The sequence below is a fragment of the Lynx rufus genome, unplaced genomic scaffold (assembly GCF_022079265.1).
Source record: "Lynx rufus isolate CCGP_SWC_20201006 ecotype Redwood Valley unplaced genomic scaffold, mLynRuf1.p SCAF_3, whole genome shotgun sequence".
NCBI lineage: Eukaryota > Metazoa > Chordata > Mammalia > Carnivora > Felidae > Lynx > Lynx rufus.
Window position 1 is genome coordinate 10,453,492 of NW_025814845.1, and position 15,589 is coordinate 10,469,080.

At 46.8% G+C, this 15,589-nt stretch overlaps 1 protein-coding gene across 1 annotated transcript in view; it reads right to left on the reverse strand.

Moving 5' to 3' along the window:
* The window catches only part of FAM184B (family with sequence similarity 184 member B), a 155,714-nt gene that overhangs the window by 67,813 nt on the left and 72,312 nt on the right, over positions 1 to 15,589 (reverse strand). The window contains exons 2-5 of the mRNA XM_047090611.1: positions 11,321 to 12,073; positions 10,433 to 10,568; positions 8,968 to 9,107; positions 8,236 to 8,442 (exon numbers count right to left, since the gene is read on the reverse strand). Coding sequence (XP_046946567.1) covers positions 8,236 to 8,442; positions 8,968 to 9,107; positions 10,433 to 10,568; positions 11,321 to 12,073 — 1,236 coding nt within the window. The remainder of the gene's footprint in view (positions 1 to 8,235; positions 8,443 to 8,967; positions 9,108 to 10,432; positions 10,569 to 11,320; positions 12,074 to 15,589) is intronic.

Genomic DNA, 15,589 nt, shown 5'->3' on the forward strand with positions numbered 1-15,589 from the left:
GCAGGGCTCCCAGTTGATGAGGTGCCCAGGCAACTCCTTTGTCTTGTGGTGAGCTGGGTCAGAGGGCTCCCACTTTGGAGGGTTTGCATTCAGCCAGTGGTCCAGGGGACTCATTTGTCCTGTGCTGGGCGGGTTTGAAGAATTCCTGGTCGGCCAGGTATCCGTGGGCCTCATTTTCCCTGTGTTGAGCCAAGTCAAAAGTCTCCCAGTCATGTGGGTATACAGGGGCTCACTGCCCTGAACTGAGCCAGGGAGTCAGAAGGCTCCCAAACAGGAGTGTCTGTGAGACTCACTTGTTCTGTGCCGAACTAGGTCAGTGTGCTCATGGTTGTCTCAGTGTTCCAGGGACTCATTTGCCCTCCTCTAATTGGTAGGAGAGCTTCTGGTCCTCAGTGTGTTTGGCAAACTTGTTTGCACTGTGCTGAACTGAGTGAGATGGAGGGCTCCCACTTGGTCAGATGTCTGGGGAATTCATTTGCCCCATTCCAAGTGGGGTCAGAGTACTCCTGGTCCAAGAGCACCAAGTCAGCCTACTGTCCCAGGGACTCCTTTGCCCTGTGCTAAGGTGGTTCAGAGAAATCCCCACAAGCCAGGGGCAGTAGGGACATGATTGCCTTGTGCTAATGTGGGTCAGAAAGCTTGTAGTTGGTTAAGTGTCTGGATGATTCGTTCACACTGTGCTGATGAGGGCCTGTTGGCTCTTGGTCGAAGGGCTCCTGGCTGGGCCAGCTGGAAGACCTGATTGTTCTGTGTTCTGTTGAGTAGGAGGGCTCCCGGTTGGCCCAGTATTCAGGCAACTTGTTTGCCCCATGCTGAGCTTGGTCAGAAGGTTTGTGGTATGTGGGTCTTCAGTGACCCCACTATTCTGGGGACTGGTTAGCCTATGCTGAGTTGGTTCAGAGAATTCCACTGGCTGGGAATCCAGGGGCCTTGCTTGCCTTGTGCTGACCTGGATTAAAGGGGTTGCCATCAGCCAGGTTTCCAGGGGATTAGTCTGCCCTGTGCTGAACGGGGTCGGTGGGCTCCCAGTGGGCCCAGCGTCTGGGGGACTCCACTGTCTGTGCTAAGTTAGTTCAGAGGATTCTCTATTAGCCAGGGATCTGGGGGACTCATTTGTCTTGAGCTGACCTGGGTCAGAAAGCTTGTGGTCAGATGGAGGTCCGGGGAATTAGTTCACCCTGTGATGCACTGAGTTGGGGGGCTCCTCTCCCGGATGGCCTGGTGTTTGGTGGACTCAGTTGCCCTGTGCTCTGTTGAGTTGGAGGGCTCCTGGTTGGCCCAGTGTTCAGGCAATTTGTTTGCCCCATGCTAAGCTGGGTCGGGCCTTTTGGTACAATGGTGCCCAGTGGTTCCACTGTCCTGGGAACTCATTAGCCCTATGTGGAGTTGGTTCAGAGAATTCCCTAGAAGACGAGGGTCCAGGAGATTCTTTGCTTTGTGCTGATCTGGGTCAAAGGGCTTGCCATCAGCCAAGTGTCCAGAGTATTTGTTTACCCTGTGCTGAACTGGGTCAGTGGGTTCCAGGTCAGCCTGGTGTCTAGAAGACTCTACTGCCTTGTGCTACACTGGTTCAGAGAATTACCCATTGGCCAATGGACTGGGGGACACCTTTGCCTTGTGCTGATCTGAGTCAGAAAGCTAGTGGTTGGCTGAATGTCTAGGGGATGAGTTCACCCTTCAATTAGTTGGTTCGGATGGCTCCTGGTTGGCCTGGTGTCTGGTAGACTCAATTGCCCTGTGCTCTGCTGGTTGGAGAACTCCCAGTTGGCCCAGCGTCCAAGCAACTTTTTGACACATGCTGAGCTGAGTCAGAGGGCTTTGGGTGCAAGGACGCACAGTAGGCCCACTGTCCTTGGGAATGATTAGCTCTGTGCTAAGTTGGTTAGGAGAACCCATTGGCCAGGGATCTGGCTGACTGGTTCACCTTGGGCTGATCTGGGTCAGAAAGTATTGGTCAGCCAGATGTCCAGAAGGTTAGTTCACCCTGTGATAAGCTAGGTCCCAGGGCTCCTGGATGGCTTGGTGTCTGGCAGACTCAATTGCCCTGTGCTCTTCTGGGTTGAGAGCTCCCAGCTGGAAGGCTCCCAGATGGCCCAGCATCCAGGCAAATCATCTGTACCATGCTGAGCTGGGTCAGAGGGCTTGCGGTATGTGGGTGCCCAGTGGGCACACTGTCCTAGGGACTCATTAGCCTTATGCTGAGTTGATTGGGAGAATTCCTTGTTGGCTGGGTGTCCAGGGGAATTGCTTGCCTTGTACTGATCTAGGTCAAAGGGCTTGCCATCAGCCAGGTATCCAGGGGATTAGTTTGCTCTGTGCTAAACTGGGTCAGTGGGTTCCTGGTGGGCCAAGTGTCTGGGGTACTCCATTGCCCCATGCTAAGTTGGTTCAGAGAATTCCACCTTGGCCGGGTGTCTGGGAAACTTTATTGCCTTGTGCTGATGAAGGTCAGTTGGCTCCTGGTGGCAGGGCTTCTGGTTGGCCCAGCTGGAAGACTGGATTGCCCTGTAGTCTTGATTCAGAGAGCTCCCAACTAGAGGGTTCCTGGTCAGCCTAGAGTCCTGGAGACTTGTTGGCTCCATGCTGAGTTGGGTTAGAGAAGTCGTCACAAGCCATCTTTCTGGGAGAGTCTCTTATCGTGCACTGTGGTCTGGTGTGCTCGCACTTGGTCATGTATCTAGAGGACTAGTTTGTGCTGACCCTTGACAGAAGACTCCATGTCAGTAGAATGTCCAGGGTACCCTCAGGACATGCCCCCAGCTTCCTCATGCTGAGCCAGGTTATGACCCCAGAGCACTGGAGAGGCTCTGCCTGGCTGGGTAAGGGTCTGTTGTACTCTGATTCTCACAACCCCCTACCCTTCTGCCAAATGGGCCAGAGTAACTGGGTGTTCTGGCCAGCCCTGCAGTGGGGCCTGGGTCCAGGTGGGGCCCAGTGCTGGTATAAGGACTCACGCAACCCCAGAGGGGCAGAAGGGTAGAAGCAAACATGAAGGTGGAGTGCAGAGCGTGGGTGAGAGGCTGGGATGGGATCAGTGGGAGGTGGAGAACGCTGAAGTGTACCTGAATAGGAGGAGCTGTGACCCAGGAGCCCTCTCTCCAGTGCAGCCTTGGGTCAGTGCTGGGCCTTTCCAACAATCAGGGTTCATCCCAACACCTCCTGAGGGCACCACTGTGCCCCAGCCAATCACCAGGGGGCTCTCAGCTTGGTCTTGCTCATGCAGCCAATCACCAGGCAGCTCAACTGGCCAATCACTAGATGGCTCTCCGTGGCCCACCTGCTGTCATCACCTGGCCTCCATGTTTTTATCTTTTTTTTTTAAATTGTTTTTTGTTTATTTATTTATGAGACAGAGAGAGACAGAGCATGAACGGGGGGGAGGGTCAGAGAGAGGGAGACACAGAATCGGAAACAGGCTCCAGGCTCTGAGCTGTCAGCCCAGAGCCCGACGCGGGGCTCAAACTCACAGACTGCGAGATCATGACCCGAGCCGAAGCCGGACGCCTAACCGACTGAGTCACCCAGGCGCCCCTGCCTCCATGTTTCTAAAGGAAAATATGTTAACTTGCTTGGAGAAGAAACATTACTGTTTTTGGAATCTATCTATAAAGTTCATGGTGTGGCAACAACAGTCAACCAGTACAAAGTCAAAAATGTCAGCAATCACAATAACACCAGTATTAATCAATACATGAGGTATTAGACCCCATGAAGGGTCACACTTCAGTAGTAAAGCTAAAGTGGCACCAGCTCGGAGCGCCTGGGTGGCGCGGTCGGTTGGGCGTCCGACTTCAGCCAGGTCACGATCTCGCGGTCCGTGAGTTCGAGCCCCGCATCGGGCTCTGGGCTGATGGCTCAGAGCCTGGAGCCTGTTTCCGATTCTGTGTCTCCCTCTCTCTCTGCCCCTCCCCCGTTCATGCTCTGTCTCTCTCTGTCCCAAAAATAAATAAAAAACGTTGATAAAGTGGCACCAGCTCAAATGCTACTCTACACTCATCCTAACCAAGTTTAAAAATAAATCTCAAAAGTGGTACCTTTTAACACAATAAAAAGAGTAAGTCTGGAAAAGATGAAGTTGAGTCACAAGTAATTTTTTTTTTCTTTTTGGCTTTTTTTTTTTTTTAAACGTTTATTTATTTTTGAGACAGAGAGAGACAGAGCATGAACGGGGGAGGGTCAGAGAGAGAGGGAGACACAGAATCGGAAACAGGCTCCAGGCTCTGAGCCGTCAGCACAGAGCCCAACGCTGGGCTCGAACTCACGGATCGTGAGATCATGACCTGAGTTGAAGTCGGATGCTTAACCGACTGAGCCACCCAGGCGCCCCTAAGTCACAAGTAATTTAACCGCTTGCCAAAACAAAATGCACTCCTAAAAGCGTGATAACAAAATGCAGTCTTTCAGTAAGTTAACACTCTTAATGTCCAGCATCCCAATAAAACGTTACTAAATATCCACAGAAGCACGAAAATGGGACTTGTAACCAGGAGAAAAATCAATCATAGAAAAAAAATCCAAAATAACAGATGAGAATGCTAAAAGAGCAATTACAATCATGCCGAAGAATTTAAAGGAAGACATAAGCATAATGAGGAGAAAGGGAAACCATAATGGAAGACCAAATGGAACTTCAAGAGCTGAAAAATATGATATTGTAAATGAAAAAATATACCAAATTTTAAAAAAATTGCATAATATACAAAAACAAAATGAGTGTACTTAAAAGATACAGCTATAAAAGCTATCCAAACTGAACCACAGAGAGACAAGGAGACCAAAAATAAATGAACAGAAAAATAAATAAATAAATAAATGAACAAAGCTTCAGTGACTTGTGGAACAATATTGGAAGGAGGGTGAAGCAGAAGAGATAGTGGCATTAAAATTTCCAAACTGGAAAAAACGATAAACCCACAGGTCCAGGACATTCCATGAATCCCAAGCAGAAAAACACACATATAAAATATCATACATGGCATACCATAATCAAGGTGTGGAAACCAGTGACAAAGAGAAACTCTTAAAAGCAGTCAGAGAACAAAAAGACATATTATGAATAGGGGGAATATGATAAGGGGGACTGCCAAGGTTTCTTGCATTTGAAGAAAATGCAAACCAAAAAATGTCAAATGACATTTTTAAAGTTCTGAAAGAAAAAAAAAAACTGTAAACTTAGCATTCTGTATCCAGCAAAAATAAAGGCAAAAAAAGACATTTTCAGACATACAAAAACAGAATTTGCCGTGAGTGGACTTACACCACAAGAAATGCTTCAGGTCAAAGCAACAAAGACTGTAGAAATGGGAAATGGGAAAGAATAAGTATAATATTATAATTGAAAAATAAAATATACAAGGAATATTTTTTTCTTATTGAAAACTTTCCTCTAAAAAATAATGGACTTTTGGGGCCCCTGAGTGCCTCAGTCTGTTGAGCGTCCACTCTTCATTTTGGCTCAGGTCATGATCTCACAGTTCATGAGTTCCAGCCCCTGTCCAGCTCTGTGCTGACAGCAAGGAGCCTACTTGAGATTCTCTCTCTTTTCTTCTCTTTCTGCCCCTCCCTGGTTCATGTGCTCTTTCTCTCTCTCTCTCAAACTAAATAAATAAACTTCAAAAAAATAATTGACTTTTTAAGGAAATATAAAAGCAATATACTGTCTCGTTTGTAACATGTCTAAATTAGAATGTATGACAACAGGGGCGCCTGGGTGGCGCAGTCGGTTAAGCGTCCGACTTCAGCCAGGTCACGATCTCGCGGTCCGTGAGTTCGAGCCCCGCGTCAGGCTCTGGGCTGATGGCTCGGAGCCTGGAGCCTGTTTCCGATTCTGTGTCTCCCTCTCTCTCTGCCCCTCCCCCGTTCATGCTCTGTCTCTCTCTGTCCCAAAAATAAATAAACGTTGAAAAAAAAAATTAAAAAAAAAAAAAAGAATGTATGACAACAATTACACAAAGGTCAGGAAGGGATAAATGGAAATACATTGTTGTAAGGTTTGTACAGCGAAGTTATATATGTGAAATAAAATAACATTTGGCAGCAGACAGGGATAAGTTAAAGACGTATGTTGTAAATCCTAGAGCAACCACTAGAGCAGCCCCCAACCCCTGAAGAAAAAAAGGAAAAATAGCCAATGAGCCATTAGTGGAGATAAAAGAGGGAATACAAAAAATAAATTCAATGAATCAAAAATAAACAGAAAAAGAAGTAAAAAAGAAAAAGAGAACAGACGTGACAAATACAAAAACAGCAAGATAGTAGACTTAGTGATAATTATATTCAATGTAAATGGTCTAAATGCCCCTCAAAAAAAAGGGGGTGGGATAAAAAGCATAACGCCCCTCTCCCAAACCAGAAGAGAAACACAATTTATTTCTGTGTGATTCATTTCCCAAATGGATTCATGCCCCCTGATTAAAGCCCAAATGGGATTTGTGCAGTCAGTCAGGCTTCGCTGACAGGTTACCAGGGCAACCTGTAGCTCTGGGAGCTATGGTTCCTTCCACTGACTGTGACTCTGGATAGAAAGAGCAGTCAGCTATTTGTCTGAGGATCGGGTTTGCGTGACCACTAGCAGCTCATGGGGAGGAAAATGCTTTCCAAACAGCTGCCTCCTGCCCAGTGCAGGGGTGGGAACCAGGGGTTCTGGACTTGGGCTATCAGATTTTTAAAAAATTTTTTTAAAGTTTTATTTTTTGAGAGAGTGAGAGAGTGAGCCAGCAGGGAAGGGGCAGAGGGAGAGAGGAAGGGAGAGAATAGCAAGCGGGCTCCACGCTGGGTGCAAGCCTGATGCAGGGCTCGATCTCACGACTGTGAGATCACGATCTGAGCCAAAATCATGAGTCGGTCACTTAACCGACTGAGCCAGGTGACCCTCGAGCTATCAGGTTCTAATACTAGCTCTAGCACTCACTGTCTGTGTGAGTTGCCACGCAACATCTTTGAGCCTTAATTTTCTCATCTCTAAAATATGAATACCAATTTTGTCATCTTGTTGGGAAGATTCACTGTGTTTCTGAGACTGAAGTGCCTTATAAGTGTGGTGGTCATACACAATAAATTAAAAATTAAAAAGAAAGTATAGCAGACACTAACCAATATTAACATGCATTGTGTCAGCCGGTGCTCAGGGTAACTCAGCATAGCCACTGTTTATCCAACTTTTACTACATGCTGTGCACTGAACTAAGAGTTTTTATTTAATACCATCAGGGACCCATAACAAGCCTTCAAAGTGTTTGCCCTTATTTTAGAAATCATGTCTCAGAGAGGTTAAGTGACCTGGCCATGGTCATACAGCTGGTGGAAGTGTTAGGACTTCTTAGACCAGGACTAGTTTGGATCTTTCATGAGTTCATTTATTTACCCAACACACACATTTATTGAGTACCTACTACTCGTAACCGCCACACAACACTGCAATCGTCAGTGCTATCTGATTGTCTTTCAGCAAAAACTCAAAGCTGATAATGCAGGCTCTTGCATTATAAAGAGAGTAAGTTCACGATATTATTGATTTACACTTCATTCTTTTCCTAAAATGTCACAGACGTGAGTTGCTCTTCCCAGTAAACAGGAAGAGATGAAGCCTTGCATTTCTTCTCAGCAGAAAGCTGCCTCCTTCGGTAGAAAGTCGGAAAAGTGCCCAGAGGCTGGAAATCTTCTCTCACGTTAGCAAGCCACTGATTAATTACCTTCATCTACCTGTTATGCCCCAGGCACATACTATGCTTTGTTTTTTTTCACACAGATTACCTCATTTAATCCTCGCAGCTACTCTAGGAGGTGCTGTTATCGTCATCTGCTTTATAAATGAGGAACCTAAGACACACAAGATTTCCCTCTGAGGGGCCCAAGTTCAATAACTCACTGTGCTCACAAAGCTCCTAGAAGAGCTGGGATTTGAATCCAGGCAAGCCTGCTAGGGCCTCAGTGCTTGCTTCATGTTATTTCTCTCTGTCTTTGCTGAGGAGAGTTGAATTTCCTCCGTTAAATGTTCAGAGGACACAATTCTACGTCGTGTCAACGATTCTAGGCCCTGACAGGCTCACAGTCTAAGGAATGTCCCCGTCTCCTCTAAAAGACTCTGAGTTGCCTTGGGCAGAGAAATAACTTAGATGTATACACAGCAGGAGCTCAGTAAATGTCCAAGGAAGGAAAGAAGAAATACAAGAGAAAAGGAGGGAGGTAGAGGAAAGGAAAAAGAATCGGAACAGAGTCTATGAAAGGGGGTCTCACCTTCTGCAGCTTCCTCCTCTCGGCCTCCACCGAAGAGCGAACCGATTTGATTTCTATGGCGTGCTTCTTTACCAAGTCTTCCAGGCGCTTCACTAGCTGGTCTTTGAGATGTTTCTTCTCCTCTTCTGTCTGATGTTTGATTTTACGAAGGTCTTCTTCATATTGCTTCTTCATATATTCCGTCTCAATACTTGCCTCTTTCTTGGTCTATAAAAAAGAAAAAGGGCCTTGTAAACCTGCCAGCATGGGGTGAGGAGCAGGGAATTACCATTTCTCTTGGGTACATTTACACACTGATTTTACAGCATGTAGCACAAGGTGCCATAAAGTTCACGAGACTATATATCTGATATTCGTAAGAGACTACTTTATCCACCTGAATCAGCAAAGGGCCCTTTGGAATAGTGTACCTATGGTCACAGGAGGAGATACTCTAGCCCACTATAGCAGTGTCTAAAGAATGCTTTGTTTGTTTTGACTGGGAACAGACAGTGGGAATCCCATGCAAGTTTCCCAGGAGCCGTCGATAGAAGTTCTGCTATATTCTTAGTCTCCTAATTTCAAACGCAAGAAGTTAGCTGGAACTTCACACCCATGCATTGACCCCTGAAACCATGGGACCTGCTTCTTCCAAGTGGCTCTGTCATAGTTACGAGATTGGCCTCTGCCTGAAGCTCATTCCAGCAAAGCCTCCTGTGACTTCTCCATTCCCAGGGCTGGGTGAGACACTACCTGTGTCTCTGGGCCTCCTTTGGTACATGGACACTCCTTGGGAAAGTTCGGGTCCTGCTGAGGATGGAGACTGCAGCCTTCCAGGTCATTCGCCTTCCCTAGGACTTCATTCTCTGCAACTAGCTCTGTCTTCATTTCATCTGCAAGCATAAGTTTCAACATCATTTGAAATGCCCTTGGCCTTGGCCTCATGTCCAAGGTCTTTTGCAGTCGGGTACCCATTCTGCTGTTTGACTATTCTACCCACCACTCTCGGATGGACTCCCCTGCTCTGTGGCCTTCTGGCCCCTCAAGCATAGTCAAGGTGGTGATTGTTGTCTTTGCTCAAGCAGCATCCCGAATGCTAGCTTCTTAAACAAGTCATTGTCAAAGCTTTTTGATTGTACTTTCCATAGGTTAAAAAAAAAAATTGAACATATTCCTGGACAGATATACATTCAAAATATTTAAATGTAAAAGATAAAACAAAAAACAAATATAACTAGAAATGCTCACCGTTTTCTTCCCATATTCTCAGAGGTATCCAAGCCCTACTTTTGAAAACATTGCACTAAAGCCTCCACACACTTGTGGCTCCAGTTCGAACCTCCTCCTCCACACCCTTCCAGCCCATGGTGACCTCTTTTCAGGACGCTTCACTTCCCTACAGCCTGGGCCACCACATGATACCAAAGCATGCTCTGGGCTGTAGAGTCACTGTCCCATAAGCTCCCTGGGGCAAGAGCCTATGTTTTGTGCCTTTTTTATATCTCCTAGTATCAAGTTGATCACACTGTAGGTATTCAAGAACGTTCTGATGAGGGACTCTACTGGAAGGCCTCCTGGAGTCAGATATCCTGAGACACACACACCAGTTATCCCATTAACCAGTGGCCTTGAGCGAGCCACTTACCCTTCCAGCCTCATCTCTCTGTCTGGACCATGGGAGATACTGACAACACCCACTCACAGAACAACTGGGAAGACCCAGTAACGTTGCTGTGTGAAATGATGGGAAAAGAAAGAAGTGTTGCCCAAGCATGGGGGAAAAGCCAAATGCTGAGGAGTTCAGGCATGTGGTGGGCCTGGTGACGAAGCATTTGGGGGGGCAAGGTGTCCCTTTGCGTCATGCCTTTTAGCTATTTGCACTGTGGTGGCTCCAGATGGCAGCTCACCTTTGTCCTGCATGGATTGAGCTGGCCCACCAGGGGTCAGATCAAACAGCCCCGCCCCTGGCTCTGCTCCCTCAACAGTCTCAAGGCTGCAAAACTGTTGCAGGGCACCTGGGTGACTCAGTTGGTTAAGCATCCAACTCTTGATTTCAGCTCAGTTCATGAGATTGAGCCCTGCTGTCAGCACAGAGCTTGCTTGGGATTCTCTCTCCCTCTCTCTGCCCCTCTCCCACTCCCCCACTCTCATGCATGCATGTGCTCTCTCTCTCTCATAATAAATAAATGTTTAAAAAAGCTGTTGCAGAACATCTGACCGGTTTTCGGTGTTACATGACGTTCCTGCAGCATCAGTCTGTCTTTGGCAATGGCCAGCTTCTCCCCGAGTTTTTTTGCAGTACTTTTCAACTCAGAGTTCTCCTGCCGAGCCTCCTTGAGCTGCACATCTAGGTCCTAAACAGACAGAAAGGGTCTCATTTCTCTAGGAACAGTTCTCTGTGGAGACATCCAATATACACAGAACCAGCGTCACATCTGAAAGGTGGGTCAGTGCACAGCATAAGCTCTGCGTCCCTGCAATTCGGTGGCTCATGTTCATCAAATCCCTACTCATCCAGATTGGCTGTGTGACTTTGGGCACATATTTAGCCTTTCTGTGGTGAGGATTAAATGAGATAAAGTGTCTGGGACAGAAAAAGTGCTCAGGGATTAATAGGAATATTAGCTGCTGCAACTTTTAGAGACAGGGTGTTGTGAGCGTGTGGGGTTTGTCAATGATCTGCCTTGTCAATGTTCTGGCTGTCCAGGAAAGTCAAGTCCCAAGGAGTTTAGGACAGGCAAGTTGTTATGGAATGAAGAGGGCTATAGAATGCAGCTGACCAGCGAGGTTAGTCTTTAAGCCTCCCAATTTCTTTTCTTCTGCAAACTGTAAGTGTCTAAGCTCTCTGAGGTCAGGGACCCAGCTCACCATGTGTCTCCTGGCCATAGCCCTGGGCCTGGCACATAGTAGGCATTCCGTAAATATTTGCTGACAGAATGTACTTGAACTCAAGGGAAATAGGAGTCACTTTGGTAGAAGTCAAGGGCTTTGCACAAAGAGTTTAAAGCTCAGTAGATGTTAAAAACAGTTTTAACACACAGTAAGTGTTAAAATTAGGGACCACGAATATGATCTCATTTGCAAGCCATCCGAGATCCTGCTTTACCTGAGTCCTCTCCTTCAGCTTCTGGGCATACTTCTTCAGGTCACTTATCTTGCGGCCCCTGTGCTCCAGATCCCCTTCTAGCTTCCTGACCTGAGCCTGCAGGGCCGACTCCTGGACCTGGAAGTTCTTACGGAGGTCCGTCTCCTTCTCCTGCCACTGCCACAGGGCCTCACTCACGGACTGCTGCATGGCCTGCCGGATGGCCTCGGTGTCCCGCTCGTAGGTGGCCTGCAGCTCCTCAGCCTTCCTGGCGTAGTCCTTGCTCAGCTGCTGGTTTTCGGCTCGCAGCCTCTCCACCTCCAGGAGGACGTCCCGCATCTCGTGGCAGTGGCCTGGCTCTCCCTTGGGCTCCGGGCCCTCCTGGGAAAGCTGGCCCCACTGGGGCGTCTCGTGGCTCGCCAGGTGCCGGAGCCTCTTCTCATAGTCGGCCTTGAGCTCCAGCATCTCCTTGGAGAGGGTGAGGACCCGCTCGGCGTGCTCTGCCTCTACCCTCAGCTCCCTCTCTTTGGTCTCCAGCCTGCACGTGGCCGACTGAGCCAGCGCCTCCTGGGTCAGCCTCTTCTGTAGCTCCAAGGCGTTCTCCAGGGCCCGAATGCGCTGGAGCAGGGCCTCCTCCTCTGCGTGGCCCTGTTCCCGCAGGAGCCTGGCCTCGGTCTCCGCCACGGCCTTCTGGAGCTCCTCCCGGTGGGCTTCCCGCAGAGCCTCCACGCTGGCCTCCGCTTCATCCTGGCGGGTGTTGAGGGCGTAAATCACCTGCAGGAAAATCCACAGAGCCCAGTTAGTGAGAGGAGTGTGGATATGTGAGGGACGACGTGGCCAGAGATGCTTCTCCCCCATGGTAGTGACTTAAGCTGATCCCCACCAGCAGCACCTGAGAAGAGGATTTGTGTGGAAATGATTTAGTAGAAACTAGTAGAAACGATTTAGTAGAAACCCCTCCTGGGATGGGTGCCTGGGCGGCTCAGTTGGTTGAGCCTCTGACTCTTGGTTTTGGCTCAGGTCACAGTCCACGGTTGGTGACTTTGAGCCCCCTGTTGGGGATCCCCACTTGGGATACTATCTTTCCCTCTCTCTGTGCCCCTCCCCTGCTCTCTCTCTCTCTCTCTCTCTCTCTCAAAAAATAAACTTTAGGGACGCCTGGGTGGCTCAGTTGGTTAAGTGTCCAACTTTGGCTCAGGTCACGATTTCACGGTTCATGGGTTTGAGCCCTGCATCAGGCTCTGTGCTGGCAGCCCAGAGCCTGGAGCCTGCTTTGGATTCTGTGTCTCCCTCTCTCTGCCCCTCCCCTACTCATCCTCTGTATCTCTCCCTCTCAAAAATAAATAAACATTAAAAAAAACTTTTTAATAAATAAACTTTAAAAAAGAGATTTAAAAAAATTGTCCCCAGGAGAGACTAGTAAGGAAGCAGGGAGGTGACACAGGAAAGTGGTGGAAGCAAAGTGAAGTGAGGGAGTGATTAATGCATAAAGGCCACATATCTGTGGCAGAGATCCATAGGGGAGCTCTGGAGTGCCATGGGAATCCAGCAAAAGTTTTAAAGCTCAGATTTGTTAAAAACAGAAAACACTTTGGGGCACAAAAACAAACAACCCCCCCCAAAAACCCAAAACATCAGAAAATAGAATTCGGCAGTATATAAAAAGGATTACACACCATGACCAAATGGGATTTATCCCAGGAATGCAAAGTTGATTTAACATCTACAAATCAGTTAATGGAATGTACCATATGAATAGAATAAAAGACAAAAAGGACATGATTGTCTCAATAGACACAGGACAAGCATTTGGTAAAATACAACACCCCTTCGTAATACCAACAACACTCAACAACCTAGAAATAGAAGGGAGCCTCCTCAATCTGGTAGAGGCAACAGCTTGCGCCGTATCCATGGTGAAACACTGAGTGTTTCTCCATAACTTCAGGAACAAAACAGGGGCACTTTGTTATTGCAGAGAAGAGAAGGAAGGAAGGTGGGAGCATGGTAGGGCCCAGGAACTGGCCTGAGCAACAGGTAGATGTTTACTAAAAGGGAAAAGCTACAGGTAGGACAGGCATGGGGAAGAAAATCAAGAAATCTGTATTGAACAAATTAAAAAAAAAATTTTAATGTTTTATTTATTTTTAAGACAGAGAGAGACAGAGCATGAGTGGGGATGGGGCAGAGAGAAAGGGAGACACAGAATGGGAAGCAGGCTCCAGGCTCCGAGCTGTCAGCACAGAGCCCGACGCAGGGCTCGAACTCACGAACCGTGAGATCATGACCTGAGCCGAAGTTGGATGCTTGACCAACTGAGCCACCCAGGAGCCTTGTCACACAGTTTCACACTTATAGACCCTTGACCTTTGTAGGTTGCTGTTTTTCCCTTGTTCATAAGTCTTGTCTATTGAATTGGACTAGAATTTCATTATCAATTTCCCACTACTTAGTTAAGACTTCATTAATGGCTTTCAAACCCTATTCCTTATATCCCCAAGTTCCTCTGTGAGACTGAAGGCCGTTGAAGGGATCAAGGTGGAGGCAAAGCAGGTGGAGACCCTCCTGAACCAGAGAAGAACTGCTTTCACACTGGGGGGTTACCAGACATGGAGTTTATAAATAATCCAAAAGGTTTCCATTGCTTTAAAACAGTAAAAAACACAGGGGCTTAGATGATTATGAGAATAAATCAATCAGAAACATGATATGAGAGAAAGTTTGGGGTAATTGTGTGTGTATGTATGTATATGTAATTATGAAATAGTTATTGAAGAAGGCCAAATGGCACCACTAGAGCTGACACCTGTGATACGTTTAATAACAGTTTACCTTAAGACTGCAGAACTTAAGGGGTGCCTGGGTGGTTCAATCAGTTAAGCTTCTGACTTCAGATCAGGTCACAATCTCGCAGTTCCTGAGTTCAAGCCCCATGTTGGGCTCTGTGCTGACAGCTCAGAGCCTGGAGTCTGCTTCAGATTCTGTGTCTCACTCTCTCTCTGCCTCTCCCCTGCTCATGTTCTATCTATCTGTCTCTCTCTCTCTCTCAAAAATAAATAAATTAATTAATTTTTTAAAAAAAGAAACCACATATCCAGGATGCTGCCTAAAATCTCAATTTTTTTAAGTTTATTTATTTATTTTGAAATAGACAGAAAGAACACAAATAGGGGAGGCACAGAGAGAAAAGGAGAGAGAGAAAGAATCCCAAGCAAGCTCTGAACTGTCAGCACAGAGACTGACATGGGGCTCAAACTCATGAAACGTGAGATCACAAATTTGAGCCGAAATCAACAGACACTTTATCGACTGAGCCACCCAGGCACTCCTAAAATCTTCTTTTTCACCGTCTACATGTGACATACCTATTGGTTGGCTGTCTGTCTCCCTTCCTAAAATGTAGGCTCTGTGACAGAGGAGACTGGTCTTCTTTGTTCACTACTAATGATCCCTAGTGCCTGACTCAAGGTGAACACTCTAAAAATATTTCTTAAGTGGATGAGTGAATGAAGAAGGAATCAGAGCTCTATCTTGAACCATGTTGTTCTAAAGGTGTGAGATGAGCTTGACATCTTGTGAAGTCTTGGGAGAATAAGCACTGTTTCGAGAATGTGAATCTAATACTCTTTGATGTCAAGGTCAAGGGAAGGAAGCCCTTTTGTCCTCCCAGGAAGACTCGCCAATGAAATGAAGCTGCTATCTCTACAACTCGTTCCTCTCATCACCCTTGCACACAATTTGGCCACCTTTGGTTTCTACGGCTTCTAATAGTTTGCATCTAAGAGTGTATCTGGAGTAACTGAATGTTGAAACTGGTAATGCCACTGGCTGTCATTTGTGTCAATAATAAATACCATTTTTACAGAGTTTACTAATATCCCTAGAACAAGGTTAGGTGCGGTATACACATTCATAATCTCAGAAAATCCTCATAGTAATGTTGCAAAGTTAGTATTTTTATCCCCATTCTAAGAATGAAAATTTGAGGTTCAGAGAAGTTTAGTAACTTTTGCAAGGTCACAGAAGATAAGAAATTTTCACTAACTCTGAAGCACATGCTCACAGCCTGCTACTACACTGCATCTCCCTGTCCCATTCAACCACTTATTCCTTTATGCATTTAATGCACATCCCAGATGGACCAGATTCTGTTCTGGGCACAGAACATATGGTCGATAAGACAACTAAAGTTGTAGCCTCAAAAATATTATGATTCAATGGGAAAGTCAGACAAGAAATCGGTGAAGTTTCAATACCTTGTGATAAGTGCTATGAGAAGGATCAGCACCA